Genomic DNA, 19806 nt, shown 5'->3' with positions numbered 1-19806 from the left:
CGAACATTAAGGTATGAGGACTTCATAAAAAAAAAAAAAAAAAAAAAAAAAAAATGGATTCTTGTGTTTTGTTCTGAAGTACCTACTTATTTAGTTTGTGGACTAGACTTACATTGCTTGAACCCATTGTTTATGGATGAGTCATCAACACATTCTTTATGTTCTGTGCTCAGTGATTTTCCATATTTTATTTGCTCTGCTTTGCTCAATTTAAGGGATCATTTTGTATGTCTAATGAATTATTTCATTTTCTGTTCTTGTTTCAGGTTTTATTATTTAAAATGAATAATAATGCTTATTTATTCTTTTCGAATGGGACTAAAGAGTGTCCCTTTACCTCAGCAATATCAAGGATAAAATGACATCTAAATCAGTAATTTAATTGTATGGGATTGAACCCACACCCTGCTGATTACCAGGCGAGCGTCGTGATCACTACATCAGAGGTAGGTAAAAATAAGGAAGACTAGTTTATTGGAAACAATACAACGCCTACAGGGGAGTTTCCAATAACTCTTACCAAGGAAGTTTGAATTAAAAACGAAACAAGAAATACTCAAATAATGAATTTACAAAAATCAAATATTGACACAGGAAAAAAAAGCAATTCCTATGTGGTAAAAATTTAAAGGAATGAGCACTTGATGGAAATTACAAGAAATGAAGCTCCAAACTTCACTGACTCAACTTTGAAGAGAATAGACTGTATCAAACTTCAGTAAAAAAAAAAAAAAAAAATGGATTCTTGTATTTTGTTCTGAAGTACCTATTTAGTTTGTGGACTTACATTGCTTGAACCCATTATTTATGGATGAGTCATCAACACATTCTTTATGTTCTGTGCTCAGTGATTTTCCAAATTTTATTCGCTCTGCTTTGCTCACTTTAAGGGATTATTTTGTATGTCTAATGAATTATTTCACCTTCTGTTCTTGTTTCAGAGCTGATGATTTCAATGACCCCATACATTTGGAGAGAATATCAACATTGAACACATTCATTGTCAGAGATTTGGGTTCTATTCCAAATGGCAGTTTAAGCTCTGACTACACTTCAGATTTCTACAGAATTAATGAATGGTTAGTTTGAAGGAGTAAAGAGGAATTCTTAGCAAGGACAAACCAAATTCTTGGAAGATAAGGAAGGGAATAATATCAGGGGATGATTCCCAAATGTATCATAAGTTTGTTCATATTTTATTTCAGTCAAATCTCTTAACTCCAACACAATGACCCTCAAGAATAGACTGCTGTAGGTACATAATAAAAGTTACATGATGTAATAGATGAGTATGCTGTAGGTAAGCTACCCTTCATAAGAAGGTTGGCATGGATTTAAATAAATTCATTTCTTTTTCTCTAACATTATTAATTCTTGTTACAGGTACACCAAATGGCTTCCTGACAAAGTTGAAAAGAGGCATGACACAAAGACAACTTACCAGGTTGAGATCCGGTATTCCAACAACACAAATGAGACGTTTGTGTTCCACGGTCCTCCTGGTGAGTGGTGAGGTGTCTCCCTCACCTACCTGAAACATTTGTGTATAAATTAATAATTATACCTCATAAACATTTGTATATAAGTTAATCTACCTCAAACATCCATACCTTATAAATGGCCTAGAACTTGAGAATTTAAACTTAGTTGAAGTTAATTTATTCACTTACTTACTCCACCTAAAACATATTGTTTATAAGTGGCTTCAATATAGGGAAGAAAAACACTTGAATTTAAGTAATAAAACTGCTGCAAAAGTTTGTCAAAAAATCATTTATACAAATCATCCCTCACAATACACAGAGGCATAAGCCACTTTTTGAAATTTTACAGGAGAGTGAAAACAAGCTGTTTTATGTCATGAGAATGTGGCTTATGCCAGTTCTGAAAATGAATGATAACTTGATAACTCAGGATTGAGTGAGAGTTGGTTACACCTGTTTGAGACAAGAATATAACATACACAGACTCTTTTAAATGATTACAATCAAAATTGAAAATATGTGTTGTTAGGGACAAAATGTGTAAAATTGTCAACATAGCTTGACATAAAAAGAATACTGGTAGGTACTTAGCAATTCAGCAGAAAAAGCTCTTTGTACCATCTCTCTAATGTTGTACACTATGTCTTGTTTTCAGGTGCCGATGAAGTGCCAGGGCCTGTCAAATGGACCAGACCTTACTTTGACTGTGGTAGATCCAACAAGTGGCTGGTGGCAGCTGTAGTTCCTATAGCAGATATTTATCCTCGACACACAACCTTTAGACATATTGAATATCCCACGTAAGTTCATAGGATTCTAGATTCTATCACTTTTTTTAGGTCTTGACCTATAATAACTAGATATTGTAATGGCTATTTTCTTTGTTTTGAGATGCATTTAGCTTGGTGAAGACCAATAAGTGGTTGGCTGGTTGGGTGGAAGCTCATTCAGGAGAACCCTGCCTTAAAAAAAAAAAAAAAAAAATCCATTTTAGGTTTTGTCTGTATAAATAGCTAATGTGAGACTACTGGCTTGTTCTATACCTAATTAATAATCAATTTTCCCCCTCCTATAACAGTTACACTGCAGTGGCGGTTCTGGAAATGGACTTTGATCGGATAGATATCAACCAGTGTCCTGCTGGTGAAGGTAATAGTGGTCCAAATAGATTTGCAGATACAGCACGATGTAAAAAGGAAACAACAGAGGTAAGGACAACGTGTACTTCCCATTCTAGGTACTTGATTTTGGAGTCTTTATCAGATCTAATAAAGGAACAAATTAAATAAATATGTCAATAGGTACATAATGTATTTTTAGCAGTGCATACTGCATAAGTATTCACACCAACACGAACATTTTGATTGACTGACAGATAGGCAAGAACTGACATTGATTTCACTTTCAAAATTACTTATTCGTAAACACTTTTTTTCGACATTTAAGGAGCCCAAATATTGTTTCTAGGTGTCCAAAGGGTTTTAAAACTCCCAATTCTACCAACACTGAGACCATTATCTCACGGAAACGAACGAATTTGTGGTGTCTATTTGAGGTTATAAGTTATAGAATAGAATATACCTTGTTTATCCTGCCAGAATGAGACTGAAAAGTTAAAAGCATTTTCACTAGTTCTCCTTCATGTTATTATTTTCTCCAGTGTGAACCATTGCATGGTTGGGGTTTCCGTCGTGGTGGATACCAGTGTCGATGTATACCCGGCTTCCGATTGCCTAACGTTGTAAGGCGCCCTTATCTGGGTGAAATCATAGAGCGCGCCACCAGTAAACAGTACTACAACGGATTTGACTGCTCCAAAATAGGGTGTAAGTATTTATTCATTGGTTTTATTTTAATCCCTTGACTTCTAAAATGAGATACCTAAAGATTAAGTGATTTTGTTGTTGGATATCATGAATTCATGACACTCGCAAAAGGTGGTGTGACTTGAAAATCCTCTAAAAAAGGATAATGATGGTAGCTAATACTAATACACTAACAAAAAGTTAAGTAATATAGGTTCTTAAGTGTGTACTTATAGCTCTTTCAGGACAACCAAAAGCCATTCTCTCTCTCTCAAAAAAAAAACCTTGGAATCGGTCCATTTTATTTGAAATCGGAATTTTATTTCATTATTCTGTTTGGATTTTCCAGGGGTGCAGAAAATGCCAGTCCAATGGGAGAAGGCTAAGCCGGAGATACGAGAGAAATACATGGATATGTACTACGAGTATAGGAACTTCACTCCAGGGCCTGGCAGTCTGCATACAGAGAAGATTAACATTGAGGAGGTGCTCAAATTTCTGTTCAGCGTGAATGCTGAGAGTTGCAAGAAGTAAGTTTTATCTTGATGAAAACTGAAAAGAAATTAATCTGGTTGAACTTGATTTTTCAAATATGTACTCTTTTGCGGCAGTCTGCATACAGAGAAGATTAACATTGAGGAGGTGCTCAAATTTCTGTTCAGCGTGAATGCTGAGAGTTGCAAGAAGTAAGTTTGATCTTGATGAAAACTGAAAAGAAATTAATCTGGTTGAACTTGATTTTTCAAATATGACTCATGTTGTAGTGGAAACAAAATCTTCTGCAAATGAGGTAGATACCATGTCAAGTGGCATGAAGATTCAAATTTCAAGTACCTATTATAAGACCTTTTACATCTTTTCTCTTAAAAAAAAAGAAAAAAAAAAAAATACTTTGCACTTTTGATCCGCTCCTTTTATCATATTGTAGTGCCCTTTGCATTATACAATCTAAAATTCCAAGTATTCTTAACAATCTTTTTCTATTACTTCAGGTACAGCAAACAAGATTTAGAACTTCAAGGGGACTTTGCATTCGGCGCTGAAGAGCAGTTTGCCAATGAGGCAAAAATGGCGGTCCGGTTGGCCAATTTCATCAGTGCATTTTTACAGGTAAAAAATCTTCATAGGATTTATTCACTTAACATATTCGTATAACCTTAGCCCATCTTTTGGGTCTGTTTGCCCGTACACCTAAGCCTCAGAGTGAGTTTTGTGTTTACACTTAACACCTTTGATAGAATTCTTTCTTTAAACTCTAATGTCTAAAAAGACTTTTTTTTGTTATTTGTAAAAAAATGAACTCAACAAATACATTTAACGAGAAAATTCACGTGTAAAAGTGGACGTGATATCACCACGCTTCACAATTTTCACTTTATTTCGATCAAAGGTAAACCCTGGTCAAAACACGGTTCTCGTGCTGAACCGGTTTGCCTTTTTCTCAATAGACTTTTCATCTGACCTGATTGTATTTTAACACAATACTTTAAGATGCCGCGCTAGGTCAACGTGATATACCGGGGTGGATACTCCAAATTTCGGGAGTCTGGCCTATAGAAAAGGAGAAAAATGAAGCTTGAGAGGGGGGTGGGCCCTGGCCCCCTGGCCCCCTCTAAATACGGCCTTGATATCTGTACCCATCATTTTCTTTAATAAAACCGGAATCACCAGATTCCGGATGTACGTAGGTACCTATACCGTCGAGAGCAAGGAGCTCAACACCTAGCTCCATGGAGTCCATGGTCGAGAGGACACCCCACCCTATATACCCGTTCATCCGTTTTTAGGATAAATTTAAAATATATGAGTCTGGCAACACTGTGATGACTCCCACTCCCCACCTGTTGCTATGCGCAATGATGCGCAACGAAAACGCAACAAGTGCGCAGTCGCACAAGATAAACAAAAACAAACAAAAGTGCAAAAGTCCAAAGTCCGAACCCGAACTAAAAAAAAGTCAAAAGCTCCAAATTTAATTTATTTAAAACGAATTTATGTAGTGAATTAAATAGTTATTGTATTAATTTAATTAGTGAATATCAATGTTATAGTTTGCTTGTCTCCAGATCTTAACAATGTGGCCTTATTTAAGTGTAATAGTGTATGTTGTGTACCTGCTCAAACTGGGTGTGTTTGGACAATATGAGTGGCAGGCTAGAGATAGTTTTGACGAAATTAGAAAAAAGCTCGACAAAGTAAACGCCGAAAATTGTCCAATTCAGCATTTAGGGGACCTTTATCTACCAGAGGATACAGTATCTCATCTACCAGATATTAAAGACATCAACATTAACCCTGTGTTCCCCAACAGAACCGCACTCCTCCACTTACACAACATAGCTCTGAGTAGAGCTTTCTTCTTCAGTTATATCCTGCAAGCAAGGTTCATTAGACCGGCTATAAACAACACCTATGATCCTGGTATGATGTATTACTTCTTGTCCACGGTAGCAGATGTCTCGGCAAATCCACACATCAATGCTAGTGCCATATATTTTGCCCCAAACATGTCATACTCTCCATCGGTCCGGTTGGCCAATTTCATCAGTGCATTTTTACAGGTAAAAAATCTTCATAGGATTTATTCACTTAACATATTCGTATAACCTTAACCCATCAAACACCTTCGTAGATTCGTATAACCTTAGCCCATCTTTTGGGTCTGTTTGCCCATACACCTAAGCCTCAGAGTGGGTTTTGTGTTTACACTTAACACCTTTGATAGAATTCTTTCTTTAAACTCTAATGTCCAAAAAGACTTTTCTTGTTATATGTAAAAAATGAACTCAACAAATACATTTAACGAGAAAATTCACGTGTAAAAGTGGACGTGATATCACCACGCTTCACAGTTTTCACTTTATTTCGGTCAAAGGTAAACCCTGGTCAAACCACGGTTCTCGTGCTGAACCGGTTTGCCTTTTTCTCAATAGAGTTTTCATCTGACCTGATTGTATTTTAACACAATACTTTAAGATGCCGCGCTAGGTCAACAATAAAATAGGAAAGGTTGAAAATGTAGAAATGAGGAAGAAAACAAGTTTTTCAGACACGGAAAACTGAACAATGAAAGTAACTCTTGATTATCGCGAGATCCCTAGCAACATTTAGGGTGATTGGTTTGCCTTTTTCTCAATAGAGTTTTCATCTGACCTGATTGTATTTTAACACAATACTTTAAGATGCCGCGCTAGGTCAACAATAAATAGGAAAGGTTGAAAATGTAGAAATGAGGAAGAAAACAAGTTTTTCAGACACGGAAAACTGAACAATGAAAGTAAGTAACTCTTGATTATCGCGAGATCCCTAGCAACATTTAGGGTGATTAAAAGCAACATGTTAGGGTGATGTGACACTTGTTGTTCATCACGGTTGTTAGGTCAGCAGAGTTCAAATGAGTTGTGGCTTCGAATCCCTTTCTTGACCTTTTATTTCCGTAGGCTCATCCCCTACGTAGGAATTTTCTGTACTGTTGCTTCTTTAAGCTATTGGGAATCAGCTGGTTTCCTCCCAGATTTATTTATGTAGATCATATCATATAATGACGTAATCAACTCGATATAAATTGTTGCCGAGGCAACTGGAAATTGTTGTCTAAAAATGCCGACCCCACTTGAGTGGGAAAAGGTAAAGAAGAAGAAGAAGAAGAAGAAGAAGAAAAGCAACATGTTAGGGTGATGTGACACTTGTTGTTCATCACGGTTGTTAGGTCAGCAGAGTTCAAATGAGTCGTGGCTTCGAATCCCTTTCTTGACCTTTTATTTCCGTAGGGTCATCCCCTACGTAGGAATTTTCTGTACTGTTGCTTCTTTAAGGTATTGGGAATCAGCTGGTTTCCTCCTAGATTTATTGATGTAGATTATATCATATAATGACGTAATCAACTCGATATAAATTGTTATTATATCCGCTGATTTTTATTTCAGATTTCCGACCCCAAAGAGGTATACTCGGGCAAGCGGCTGACGGACCAACCCCTGTCCGAAGATCAAATGATAGGTGAAACTTTGGCCCTGGCACTGGGAGACAGCAAGATCTGGTCTGCAGGGATGTACTGGGATAGAAACAAGTTCACCAATAGGACTCTGTTTGCGCCGTTTGCCTATAAGGAACAGTTGAACACGAGGAAATTTAAAGTCGAAGATTTGGCCAGACTCAATAAAACCGGTAGGTGGAGAGTTGTGTGAACGTCGAAACTAAGCTTTTATGTCAAATAAGCAGTTTTCAGGGGTGGATTTTATCTGAAACGGATAATGTTTGTTCTCGCAACAACTGCTTTCTCCTATCCTGTCTTCCTTCTCTCTTCCAAAAAAAAAAAAAAAAAATTTTTATGAAAAAAAAAAAAAAAAATTTTAAAAAAAAAAACTTTTTTTAAAAAAAAAAAAAAAAAAAAAAAAAAAAAAAAAAAAAAAACCAGCAGATTGTCCGTTTTTCGCCACGGAAAATTTGTCATAACGCGAGATCGGTTTAGATTTCGACAAAACCCTTTCTTACTGAACATCCAGAACACATTCAGCATATTTATACCAAATTTCAGCTCTCTAGGTGTTGGAGTTTTAGAGATACAACGATCAGTGTTTGATTGTGTAAATAGATCTTGATTTTATTACATAGTAAAAATTAAGATAAAACGCTTCGTTTAATATCATACATGTTAGGAAACCCAGGTTTTATGCTTGGCTGTCCAAAAGGGTTTTACACTCTAACCCGGCTTGATATGTTTATCACTAAATCAAAACACTTTTCTGATTTCAGAGGAGGTCTACACGAATGCAGGGTTCTTCCAGTTTCTCAAGCAGCGCTGGTCAACCAATTTCGACTCCCTGGAGAAGTTCTATATGAAAATCAAGATACGATTCAATGAGACCGGGGAATATTTGAAGAAATACGAACACTATCCGAACTTCTACAGGTAAGAATGGGGGGCTGAAGCTGAAGGTTAGACTAAAATCTACCTTCATTAAAAAAAGAAAAACACCAACAATAGGTAATCTGGCAACATTAAATAATTAATTTAAAACTTAAAATGAATTTAAATTAAATTTAAATCTGAGGGAGGGGGTTAGAATTAATTTAAATCCTTCCAACTCTGGGAGGCCAAGATTATCTCACAGACACAGAAAGTAACGTTAAAGGTACTAATCCGGAGCAAATGACGTAAGTACAGTAGAACCTCGATTATTTGAACTAATTGAGATCGAGGGTAGTTTAAATAATCGAAATACCGTATAAAACAATGGAAAAGGGGCAAAATTTAGATAGAAAAGAACAAAATGAAATAAATACCCTATTTTGAACTGATTTTGGGGTTGAAATAATAGAAAGTTGAAATAATCGAGGTTCTACTGTACTAGTGAGACTTAAAGCGCCTTACAGGAAAAAAGGTACTTTTCAATATTAATTTATTAATTTTATTTCTCTAACTAGTAGGCGCCTTACAGGAAAAAAGTACTTTTCAATATTAATATTTATGAATTCTATTTCTATCACAGAGCTGCCACATTGGACGATGGCTACTGGACCAGTCCCTATTTCGACTGCGATGGAAAACTGAAGAAGTGGGTCATCACATATGCCGTACCCTTCTTTGGATGGGACAGCTTGAAAGTCAAACTCGAGTTCAAGTAAGTGCAAAACATACATAGCAATAGAATGGAAAAAATACAAAATGTACATAAGTAGCAATAGAATAGTATAGAATATATTTTGTTTATCCTACTTGAATGAGACTAAAAAGTCCCTTTATCCGAGCAGTCTAAACAAGGTCTCGGGTATTTTATGGGTATGATAACATACTTAATACATGAATGTTAACAGTAGAAGACCTTGCTTGATTATAAAAAAAGAAGCTAATTTTTAGTTTTGAATCTTTCATGTGACGAGTCTGTCTCACCCTATACCCATATGAAATCTTAGGATGATCTTGATTTTTCTTCTTTTTCCCAAGAAGTTTGGAAACTGTATCAGCGGTTAATTTAATTTTTTTTTTTTTTTTTTTTTCGTGAGTGTATTTAATTAGTGAAATGGATGATCAAGTGTTGGTTTTATTTTATTTTTACAATAAATATCGATATTTTCAACACAAAATTAAACAAATATAACATTCCGACCGTTTTTGTGTTTCAAAATAAATAATTTCCAACGGCCGATTTTTGTCATTTCTAACGTGTACATTAATTAGTTCATTAACCTAATCGTAAGTATTAGTAACATATTTGTGTAAATAAAATACTCTTTATAGTTAACTGTGCTCATTTTCGGTTTTTAACTACTTTTAAAGGCTTGTACAGTTTTATTTCTCTGTTTTTTAACTCATTTCAATTGTTGATATGGATATATTAAAATCATCCCATCATTTACTATAGATATTCTTTTTAACAGAAATCATTTCAGTTTTGTGTCCAATTTTTAGACACGGATTTTGTCCACTAATGTTTCTGTTGTGTGGTGGAGAATACTTGAAACCTCGTGCCTTAGAAGAGTAATTAAAACATAAATAGTGTTAGAATAAATTTTGTATTTCTGTGAACAACATCAAAAGCTGAGATTTCTCTCAACACTCGTGATAAGTGCTACAAGTAGTGTTACAATAAAACTGTGTTAATATGCCTCGTTCGCTTGGATTACCATCATAAGATTGGATTACTATACGATTGTTTCATGGATATTTCATAAGAAGCCCCGGTTCTTCTTGTTGTCGTCCGGAGAACTGTAGATGATCACTTGGGAGAGGCCCGCTGAAATTCACACGCGAATAGAATACATTAGGTATCAACTTGAAAAGGAGAACCAAAAAGGTATTAATATCTTACAGAACTTCAAAAATTATAGTTTATTTGTAAATTAAATGCCTACATGTTTCGGAGGGGCTCCCTCCATCTTCAGGGCTTCATAAAACACTTAAACAACGAGGTACAAAGAAGACAGTTCTCTTTTTCAAGTTGATCCACAGAACTTATATATAATGACTGCTGAAACCCCCCAAGAGAGAATACCTTATCAGGGTTTATACGCTTTTCCCGGTATGAAATTCCATGACTTTTCCAGAAAATTTCCAAGAGTTTTCCAGAAATTTAGGGGCGGAGATGCTTAAAAATCAGTAGGATTATCCCCTTCATTTAAATAAAATATGCAGAACGTCAAGGGATATGAGGGGGATTGCGCCGCAGGCCGTTTTTCGAAAAAAAAAACTTGATATTTAATTTGAACATTTTTTATTTTTGACCGGGTGGCAAATTCCGATTTTCCATGATTTTTTCATGGCTTTTTGACCGATTTTCAGATTCGATGACTTTTCCAGGGATCTACTGTATCGGTGGTGTAGTGGTCAAGACACTTGCCTGGTAAACAGGAGGGCGTGGGTTCAATCCCAGCCAAGGTATGGAATTTATCCTCAATATAATTTGAGAATTTGACCACATAATAGTAGTAGCCTACTGCTGGAGTAAAGTGACTTTTCAGTCCTATGTGAGCAGTATAAATAAGCACTATTATTATTACTGTGAAGACCTTTGAAGTTTTTTATCCATTTGTATACAGGACTGTAGGTACTATATTAATGTGGTTTGATGCAAGATGAAACTCATCCCAGGTGGGAATTGAACCCACGAACTTAGAAGATGGGTGTACTACCCTCCACACTAATTAGGCTGGCTGAGACGTTTCGTAGTGGTATAACAACATCCTGAGATCATTTCATGAGTCAGTAAAGTTCCACAGTTGATCCTACAATATTTGTAGCCACTTGATACAGTATATTCTCTTCAAAGTTGAGTCAGTGAAGTTTGGAGCTTCATTTCTTGTGATTTCCATCAAGTGCTCATTCCTTTGAATTTTTACCACATAGGAATTCCTTTTTTTTTTTTCCTGTGTCAATATTTGATTTTTGTAAATTCATTATTTGAGTATTTCTTGTTTCGTTTTTAATTCAAACTTCCTTGGTAAGAGTTATTGGAAACTCCCCTGTAGGCGTTGTATTGTTTCCAATAAACTAGTCTTCCTTATTTTTACCTACCTCTGGTGGCTTCAATCCCATACAATTAAATTACTGATTTAGATGTCATTTAATCCTTGATATTGCTGAGGTAAAGGGACACTCTTTAGTCCCATTCGAAAAGAATAAATAAGCATTATTATTCATTTTAAATAATAAAATAGAATAGGTATAGGTACCTTGTTTATTCTGTGAGAATGAGAGACTGGAAAGTCCTTTTACTCCCACAGTCTAAACAAGGTCTTTTAAACAATTTAGAATGAGACTAGAAAGTCCCTTTACTCCTGCAGTCGAAACAAGATCTTACAAGGTTTAACTACATTACCGTGTTATTAATGTTATCTCCCCCAGGCTGTACTCGAGAGAACCGGCTACTCATTGGACGTGACCACAGGGCAGAGGAAGTACGGAGGTCCCCCGCCCAACTGGCAAGGTCCCGCCCCGGGCGTAGGCTGTGAAGTATTCTGCGGCAAAATACCACGTGATGTGTATGAGGACGAACTGATCGTTCTGTTTGAGAAGTGCGGCACGATCTACGACCTGCGGCTCATGATGGATCCTCTGTCCGGAACCAATAGGGGATATGCGTTCGTGACGTACACTTCACGCGACCAGGCGGACGTTGCCACGCGAGAAGTAAGTAAAATAGAAGCCTGCCTCGGTGGCGTAGTGGTCAAGATGCTCGCCTGGTAAACAGAAGGGCGTGGGTTCGATCCCAGCCGAGGCATGGAATTTTATCCTCATTTATTTGAGATTTCGACCACATAATAATGGAGTTCTAAGGGTTAGGTGGTAGAGAACGCCTCCGGCGTTAACCTCGCCTAGTGGTTACCTTCCACTCAAGAGTCTATTATTAATAGAACCTCCGACGCCAGAGTTCCCAGGTTCGATTCCCGGTGGGGTCGAAGTTTTTTCGGCTTTCGGATTGGAGTTCGGGGTGCACTTAGCCTCGTGAGGACTCAACTTTTATTAACTTTACACGATTGGCCAGATGGCTTCCGATCCGATTACCAACCACGCGCATTTTTACCTAACTTCATTGGCTCATTGGAAACTGGTGCATTAATTGTCGCTGGCTGGAAGTATTGATTTTTTTTTTAAGAAGTTTGATAGAGGGAACTGTAACTTCTAAGGTCTTAGGAGATAGGAGAAAATCAGCCGTTCCGAGAACTCGAAGTATAAAAAAATATGCTTTCTGTACCACATAATAATGGAGTTCTAAGGGTTAGGTGGTAGAGAACGCCTCCGGCGTTAACCTCGCCTAGTGGTTACCTTCCACTCAAGAGTTTACTTCTAATGTCTTAGGAGATAGGAGAAAACCAGCCGTTCCGAGAACTCGAAGTATAGAAAAATATATTTCTGTTTTTCTAATCTAAAATCTATTTTCTCTCATTTGCAGCTGGACAACTATGAAATCAAGCCGGGCAAAACCTTGAAAGTCAATATTAGTGTTCCCAATTTACGACTGTTCGTCGGGAACATACCCAAGTCGAAAAGTAGAGAAGAAATATTCGAGGAGTTCAATAAGTTGACGAGTAAGTAATCTATAACATTTACCCAAACTTTCAACGTAACGCCCTATAGGCCTATAGACATTTACCAAAACTTCAATCAAATCCTACAAGCCAGTCAGCCTAGTTAGCTTGGTTGGTGGCATCCGGCGTGCAAGCCTAGTGTTATACCCACTCGGCCACGGAGGTTGCTCAACTAATTAGAACTATTAACTTTTAGCAAGGTTTTTTTTTTATCATAAAATGTACACCTATTTGTATTTGTACCAAATACATAAGACCTTGTTTAGACTGCGGGAGTAAAGGGACTTTTCAGTCCCATTCTTGCAGTATAAACATAATCAGGGTTTATACGCGACCTGGAAAAGTCATGGAATCTGAAAATCGGTCAAAAAGTCATGGAGAAATCCATGGAAAATCGTGAAAATTTAAAGAAAACTTGGAAAAGTCATGGAATTTGCCACCCGGCCAAAAATTAAATATGTTCAAATTAAATATCAAGTTTTTTTTTTCGAAAAACGGCCTGCGGCGCATATCCCTTGACGTTTTGCATATTGCATATTTTATTTAAATGAAGGGGTAATCTTACTGATTTTTAAGCATCTCCGCCCCTAAATTTCTGGAAAACTCATGGAAATTTTCTGGAAAAGTCATGGAATTTCATACCGGGAAAAGCGTATAAACCCTGATAAGGTATTCTCTCTTGGAGGGTTTCAGCAGTCATTATATATAAGTTCTGTGGATCAACTTGAAAAAGAGAACTGTGTTCTTTGTACCTCGTTGTTTAAGTGTTTTGGAATATACTTAAAATTTTTTTTAAAAAAAAAAAAAAAAAAAAAAAAAAAAAAAAAAAAAAAAAAAACCAGCAGATTGTCCGTTTTTCGCCACGGAAAATTTGTCATAACGCGAGATCGGTTTAGATTTCGACAAAACCCTTTCTTACTGAACATCCAGAACACATTCAGCATATTTATACCAAATTTCAGCTCTCTAGGTGTTGGAGTTTTAGAGATACAACGATCAGTGTTTGATTGTGTAAATAGATCTTGATTTTATTACATAGTAAAAATTAAGATAAAACGCTTCATTTAATGTCATACATATTAGGAAACCCAGGTTTTATGCTTGGCTGTCCAAAAGGGTTTTACACTCTAACCCGGCTTGATATGTTTATCACTAAATCAAAACACTTTTCTGATTTCAGAGGAGGTCTACACGAATGCAGGGTTCTTCCAGTTTCTCAAGCAGCGCTGGTCAACCAATTTCGACTCCCTGGAGAAGTTCTATATGAAAATCAAGATACGATTCAATGAGACCGGGGAATATTTGAAGAAATACGAACACTATCCGAACTTCTACAGGTAAGAATGGGGGGCTGAAGTTGAAGGTTAGACTAAAATCTACCTTCATAAAAAAAAAGAAAAACACCAACAATAGGTAATCTAGCAATATTAAATAATTAGTTTAAAACTTAAAATGAATTTAAATTAAATTTAAATCTGGGGGAGGCGGTTGGAATTAATTTAAATCCTCCCAAATCTGGGAGGCCAAGATTATCTCACGGACACTGAAAGTAACGTTAAAGGTACTAATCCGGAGCGAATGACGTACTAGTTAGAGTTTAACTCTAACTAGTAGGCGCCTTACAGGAAAAAAGTACTTTTCAATATTAATATTTATGAATTCTATTTCTATCACAGAGCTGCCACATTGGACGATGGCTACTGGACCAGTCCCTATTTCGACTGCGATGGAAAACTGAAGAAGTGGGTCATCACATATGCCGTACCCTTCTTTGGATGGGACAGCTTGAAAGTCAAACTCGAGTTCAAGTAAGTGCAAAACATACATAGCAATAGAATTGAAAAAATACAAAATGTACATAGCAATAGAATAGTATAGAACATACTTTGAAATTATTTTTGCTTAATTTTCGGAAAAGGTTTTTCTCTCGTCTTGTAGAGTCGGTAATTAGGGTAATTTCATAGCTATGCTAAGTGGATTAAATTTGTATCAATTTCAGGAATAGCGGACTTGGGTGTTTTCTTCAATGAAGTTTGAATGTAGAATGACATGTATGATGATGTATGGCAAAATGTATTGTAAGATTTTAGTATGGCCTTACGACAGCGTTTTTACTATTTGACATCGCCTAAAACACGTTCACACAATTAACTTTTTCTCCTCACCAAAATACTTTGGTCTTAGGTCTTACCTACTTTATATGGGTTCCAGTCGATATCTATCAACTTCGTTTGAATTCCGTGTTGACTGTAGACGGACCTTTACAATATGGTAGAAGCATTCAAGAGGCCTTTTTCGATACAGTTGATTAGAAAGTTGTTCACCATACCATTTCAGATTTTTCTCAATAGCCAAATCAAAATCACAATGTGTTTTTAAAACGGGCCCGTTTATGTTTAATCCTAACATGGTGGGTGTACTACTAACCGTACTAATCATTAAGGAGTCACACGCTATGATAAATGTCAGAGATATAGCACCTTCTAAAATTTCAAAGTTTAAAAACTACCGTTCGGGTTTTTTTTTTTTTTTTTTTTTTTTCAATTGCTAGCTGAAATTGTGTCTGTCCTTCTTCTTGTGTTATGTCTCAATTCATGTTTACTAACCCCTGGTTATCTGTTTCATGTGTTGTATATGTGTTACTACTAATATTCTAGATAGCGACTATTTCAACGAAGACTACTACTATCCCAATGCCGGAGGAGAAACTGAGGACCCCTATCTTGACGTGCACTCGTATGGGGATGTTGCCAAGGCGGCGCATACGTTTATGTTATAGCAGCTTCTAAAATTTTAAAGTTTAAAAAACCAGTCTAAATTCGACAGTCTAAATAAAGCACCACTATACATCGATAAAACTCTTAGCATAATGGAACGTTTATGTTTAATCCTAACATGGTGGGTGTACTACTAACCGTACTAATCATTAAGGAGTCACACGCTATGATAAATGTCAGAGATATGGCACCTTCTAAAATTTCAAAGTTTAAAAACCAGTCTAAATTCGACAGTCTAAATAAAGCACTACACATCCATCGAACTAGCTATGATAAAGTGCCAAGAGATATAGCAGCTTCTAAAATTTTAAAGTTTAAAAAACCAGTCTAAATTCGACAGTCTAAATAAAGCACCACTATACATCGATAAAACTCTTCGCATAATGGAACATCTTGTTCTAACCTGACAGTCTAAATATAGGAAAAGCACTACTTATCTACAGGTACACAAATGCACAGACGCCTTATTTAGACTATCGAAGTACGTGACAAATTAATACATAATGGAACATCTTGTTCTAAGCTGACAGTCTAAATATGGGAAAAGCACTACTTATCTACAGGTACACAAATGCACAGACGCCTTAGTTAGACTATCGAAGTACGTGACAAATTAATGTCTTTAGCTCAACTGCTTAATATTGCACCTTAATGAAATACCTGTGTCATGAAGCTATGATATGATAGAAATGTGAGTTTCTGCCACACTCAGAAAGAACACTTTGGCATAGCGTGTGACTGTAACGTTAAGATTCGATAAACTTGAAACCCCAGAGGTTTGGTTTACAAATGAAGAAAATGCAATCACCTACTACGACGGCCAACTCGTGGAAGCCGAATTCACTAATCTGGTCGTCAACACACAAACCAGGTAGAAAATGCAATCACCTACTACGACGGCCAACTCGTGGAAGCCGAATTCACTAATCTGGTCGTCAACACACAAACCAGGTAAAAAAAAAGTCTCGGGAGAAAAATTCCACTCTCCTCTCTCTGAATTGTGCTTTGCCTATGCGCTGAGATCTGCTTGCATTTCAGTTAGAACTGGTTTAATGAGAAGAAAAAAATTCAAAATTCTTCTCTCCCCTCTTTCTCTCCTTAGTGTGTAGTTTTCTTTTGGCTGAAGTTTTTCTCGATGGTAATGTTAGGATGCTCTTCAGTACTGTAGTTATTTATTTAATGATCTTACTGTATGTGTAAGGCCAGCCATTCACTGTCTACCTGATACCAAGTTGCTGGCCTAAGGCTACTGTCACTCTTGATCAGATGTAGTCTTACGAATGGCATCGAAGAAAAAAATTCAAAATTCTTCTCTCCCCTATTTCTCTCCTTAGTGTGTAGTTTTCTTTTGGCTGAAGTTTTTCTCGATGGTAATGCTAGGATGCTCTTCAGTACTGTAGTGTCTTCTATCCATTTATTTTATGATCTTACTCTATGTGTAAGGCCAGCCATTCACTATCAGGTAGACCTAATAGGTACGGCTGAAAAGGTCCGCCTGTCAGGTCTACCTGATACCTGATAGTAAGTTGCTGGCCTAAGGCTGCTGTCACTCTTAATCAGATGTAGTCTTACGAATGGCATTTTATTATGCCGTCGGTCGATCGACTGCAAAACTCATATCTGATTACGGTGACCAGATTAAGATTAACCAGTGTAAAAGTCCAACATCCGACTATTCACTTTGTAGATACACGATTTTTTCAATATCCATAATTTTAGGTTCGACTGCAGAATTGTTCTTTTCATAATTTGAACCTACCTGTCACAAATGTCCATAAAATTCGGTCTCAATGCAGTATTATATACACCATAATATCCTATCAACAACTCAAGGAAGCAGTAAGGGACAGACACATTTGGCTACAACGACAAGGCGCTGCCTTTAGAAGATGATCCGGTCGATCGACTGCAAAACTCATATCTGATTACGGTGACCAGATTAAGATTAACCAGTGTAAAAGTCCAACATCCGACTATTCACTTTGCAGATACACGATTTTTTTCAATTTCCATAATTTTAGGTTCGACTGCAGAATTGTTCCTTTTCATAATTTGAACCTACCTCTCACAAATGTCCATAAATTTCGGTCTCAATGTAGTATTATTTACACCATAATATCCTATCAACAACTCAAGGAAGCAGTGAGGGACAGACACATTTGGCTACAACGACAAGCTTCAAACTATGAGGAAAGACTTGAAGAGGAACAGGTCTATGTTCCCCTACTCTAAGACATACCTCCCCTCCACTAACCAAAGATTTCTTTTTCTTTACTACGGTCATTAATCATACACTTTTATTGATTACATTGGAAATCCAAATAACAATCCAAACAGTGTCGATTTTTCTCGCAGGAATTTGTCCCCCCTCCTACACACTTGACGTTGCAGAAAGGGACGTTTTTTTTTTCGTCCAAAACTAAATCCCATTTCCCAGTCTGTACACAAAGTTCTAACCCCTCACAGACTCATTAACTGTTCTTGTCAGTAAACTCCTTGTCAAAAGACGTTGGGATCAATTCCGGATAATGCAAGGCCCTATTGCCTTGTACTCGCCGGCCGATTATTTTATTAGAATTCAAGTCATAAGTTAATTCAACGAATCGATTTTCCTGGAGCATAAAGCTGTGTCTACACATAGTCAACGACCGTCGACTATGTGTAGACACAACTTTAGGCTCAGAACAGATTTTAGTGGAGAGCTTTTTGCTCTCAGTTCCATGTGGTTTGAAGTTATCGCTTCCCTCTATTGTCCCCTCCTTCTACCTGTTCGATGTTCTATGCGTTATCTCTCCACTCCAGTCGTTGGGATCATGTCACGATAATGCAAGGCCCTATTGCCTTGTACTCGCCGGCCGATTATTTTTTTTATTAGGATTCAAGTCATAGGAATTCAACGAATCGATTTTCCTGGAGCATAAAGCTGTGTCCACACATAGTCAACGACCGTCGATCGACCGTCGACTCAGAACGGATTTTAGTAGAGAGCTTTTTGCTCTCAGTTCTACGCGGTTTGAAGTTGTCGCTTTCTTCTAGTCTCCCTTCCTTCTACCTGTTCGATGCTCTATGCGCTATTTTAAACCGAAAAATCCTTTCAAAGGGTCTCTTATCAAAATCCAAGGCTATTGAAATTTTGCGACGACAACCTTGTCCCATTCAGCTATCAGCATAAAAAAGACTCGTTCTGAACAGATCTCGGGACAATGTAACTATCTGCCCCATTTATAAGACATTGTACTTCATCTCTCCTATCTGACCCATTGTAACACAGTGTGTAGTTCACACTAGTTTACACACACGACACTGAAGAACCAGTCTCCCCCGACCATTTTTGACACTTCGTTTAATTTCTTCTCTTTAACTCTTTGACCACAGTAGCCCCCCTTTCTCGTCTCTCCCCCCTTTCTGTCCACTCTATTCTTTTGCCTTGCCCTAATTCAACATGAACCAGTCTCCCCCGACCATTTTTGACACTTCGTTTAATTTCTTCTCTTTAACTCTTTGACCACAGTAGCCCCCCTTTCTCGTCTCTCTCTCCCCCCTTTCTGTCCACTCTATTCTTTTGCCTTGCCCTAATTCAACATTCTGAAACCCTTCTTTTTTCTCTTTAAGTTGTTAAATTTGCTTTGAAATTATTTTTGCTTAATTTTCGGAAAAGGTTTTTCTCTCGTCTTGTAGAGTCGGTAATTAGGGTAATTTCATAGCTATGCTAAATTGATTAAATTTGTATCAATTTCAGGAATAGCGGACTTGGATTTTTTCTTCAATGAAGTTTGAATGTAGAATGACATGTATGATGATGTATGGCAAAATGTATTGTAAGATTTTAGTATGGCCTTACGACAGCGTTTTTACTATTTGACATCGCCTAAAACACGTTCACACAATTAACTTTTTCTCCTCACCAAAATACTTTGGTCTTAGGTCTTACCTACTTTATATGGGTTCCAGTCGATATCTATCAACTTCGTTTGAATTCCGTGTTGACTGTAGACGGACCTTTACAATATGGTAGAAGCATTCAAGAGGCCTTTTTCGATACAGTTGATTAGAAAGTTGTTCACCATACCATTTCAGATTTTTCTCAATAGCCAAATCAAAATCACAATGTGTTTTTAAAACGGGCCACCACACGTCAAAAACTGACTAGACCTATATGCATCCTACACTAAGAAAAAAAAAAAAAAAAAAAAAAAAAAAGGGAATCGGAAG

The 19806-nt window shown here is 36.9% G+C and overlaps 2 protein-coding genes across 2 annotated transcripts in view; both read left to right on the top strand.

The window, feature by feature from the left end:
- LOC103513782 overlaps window positions 1–19806 on the top strand; it is a 34717-nt gene that overhangs the window by 1029 nt on the left and 13882 nt on the right. Inside the window, exons 3-18 of the mRNA XM_026826890.1 lie at window positions 942–1079; window positions 1384–1502; window positions 2140–2284; window positions 2563–2692; window positions 3145–3310; window positions 3639–3819; window positions 4282–4399; window positions 7216–7456; window positions 8045–8201; window positions 8782–8914; window positions 11634–11918; window positions 12682–12817; window positions 13998–14154; window positions 14494–14625; window positions 15479–15572; window positions 16466–16545. Coding sequence (XP_026682691.1) covers window positions 942–1079; window positions 1384–1502; window positions 2140–2284; window positions 2563–2692; window positions 3145–3310; window positions 3639–3819; window positions 4282–4399; window positions 7216–7456; window positions 8045–8201; window positions 8782–8914; window positions 11634–11918; window positions 12682–12817; window positions 13998–14154; window positions 14494–14625; window positions 15479–15572; window positions 16466–16545 — 2412 coding nt within the window. The remainder of the gene's footprint in view (window positions 1–941; window positions 1080–1383; window positions 1503–2139; window positions 2285–2562; window positions 2693–3144; window positions 3311–3638; window positions 3820–4281; window positions 4400–7215; window positions 7457–8044; window positions 8202–8781; window positions 8915–11633; window positions 11919–12681; window positions 12818–13997; window positions 14155–14493; window positions 14626–15478; window positions 15573–16465; window positions 16546–19806) is intronic.
- Window positions 11063–12840, top strand: LOC113469309 (heterogeneous nuclear ribonucleoprotein R-like). The gene is made up of 3 exons (XM_026826898.1): window positions 11063–11229; window positions 11634–11918; window positions 12682–12840. Exons 2-3 carry the CDS (start codon window positions 11832–11834, stop codon window positions 12823–12825), a joined length of 231 nt encoding a protein of 76 aa, XP_026682699.1. The 5' UTR covers window positions 11063–11229; window positions 11634–11831; the 3' UTR covers window positions 12826–12840.

The sequence above is a fragment of the Diaphorina citri genome, unplaced genomic scaffold, assembly GCF_000475195.1.
Source record: "Diaphorina citri unplaced genomic scaffold, Diaci psyllid genome assembly version 1.1 scaffold1025, whole genome shotgun sequence".
Classification (NCBI taxonomy): Eukaryota; Metazoa; Arthropoda; class Insecta; order Hemiptera; family Psyllidae; genus Diaphorina; species Diaphorina citri.
This window is presented reverse-complemented; position numbering and strand designations above follow the sequence as displayed.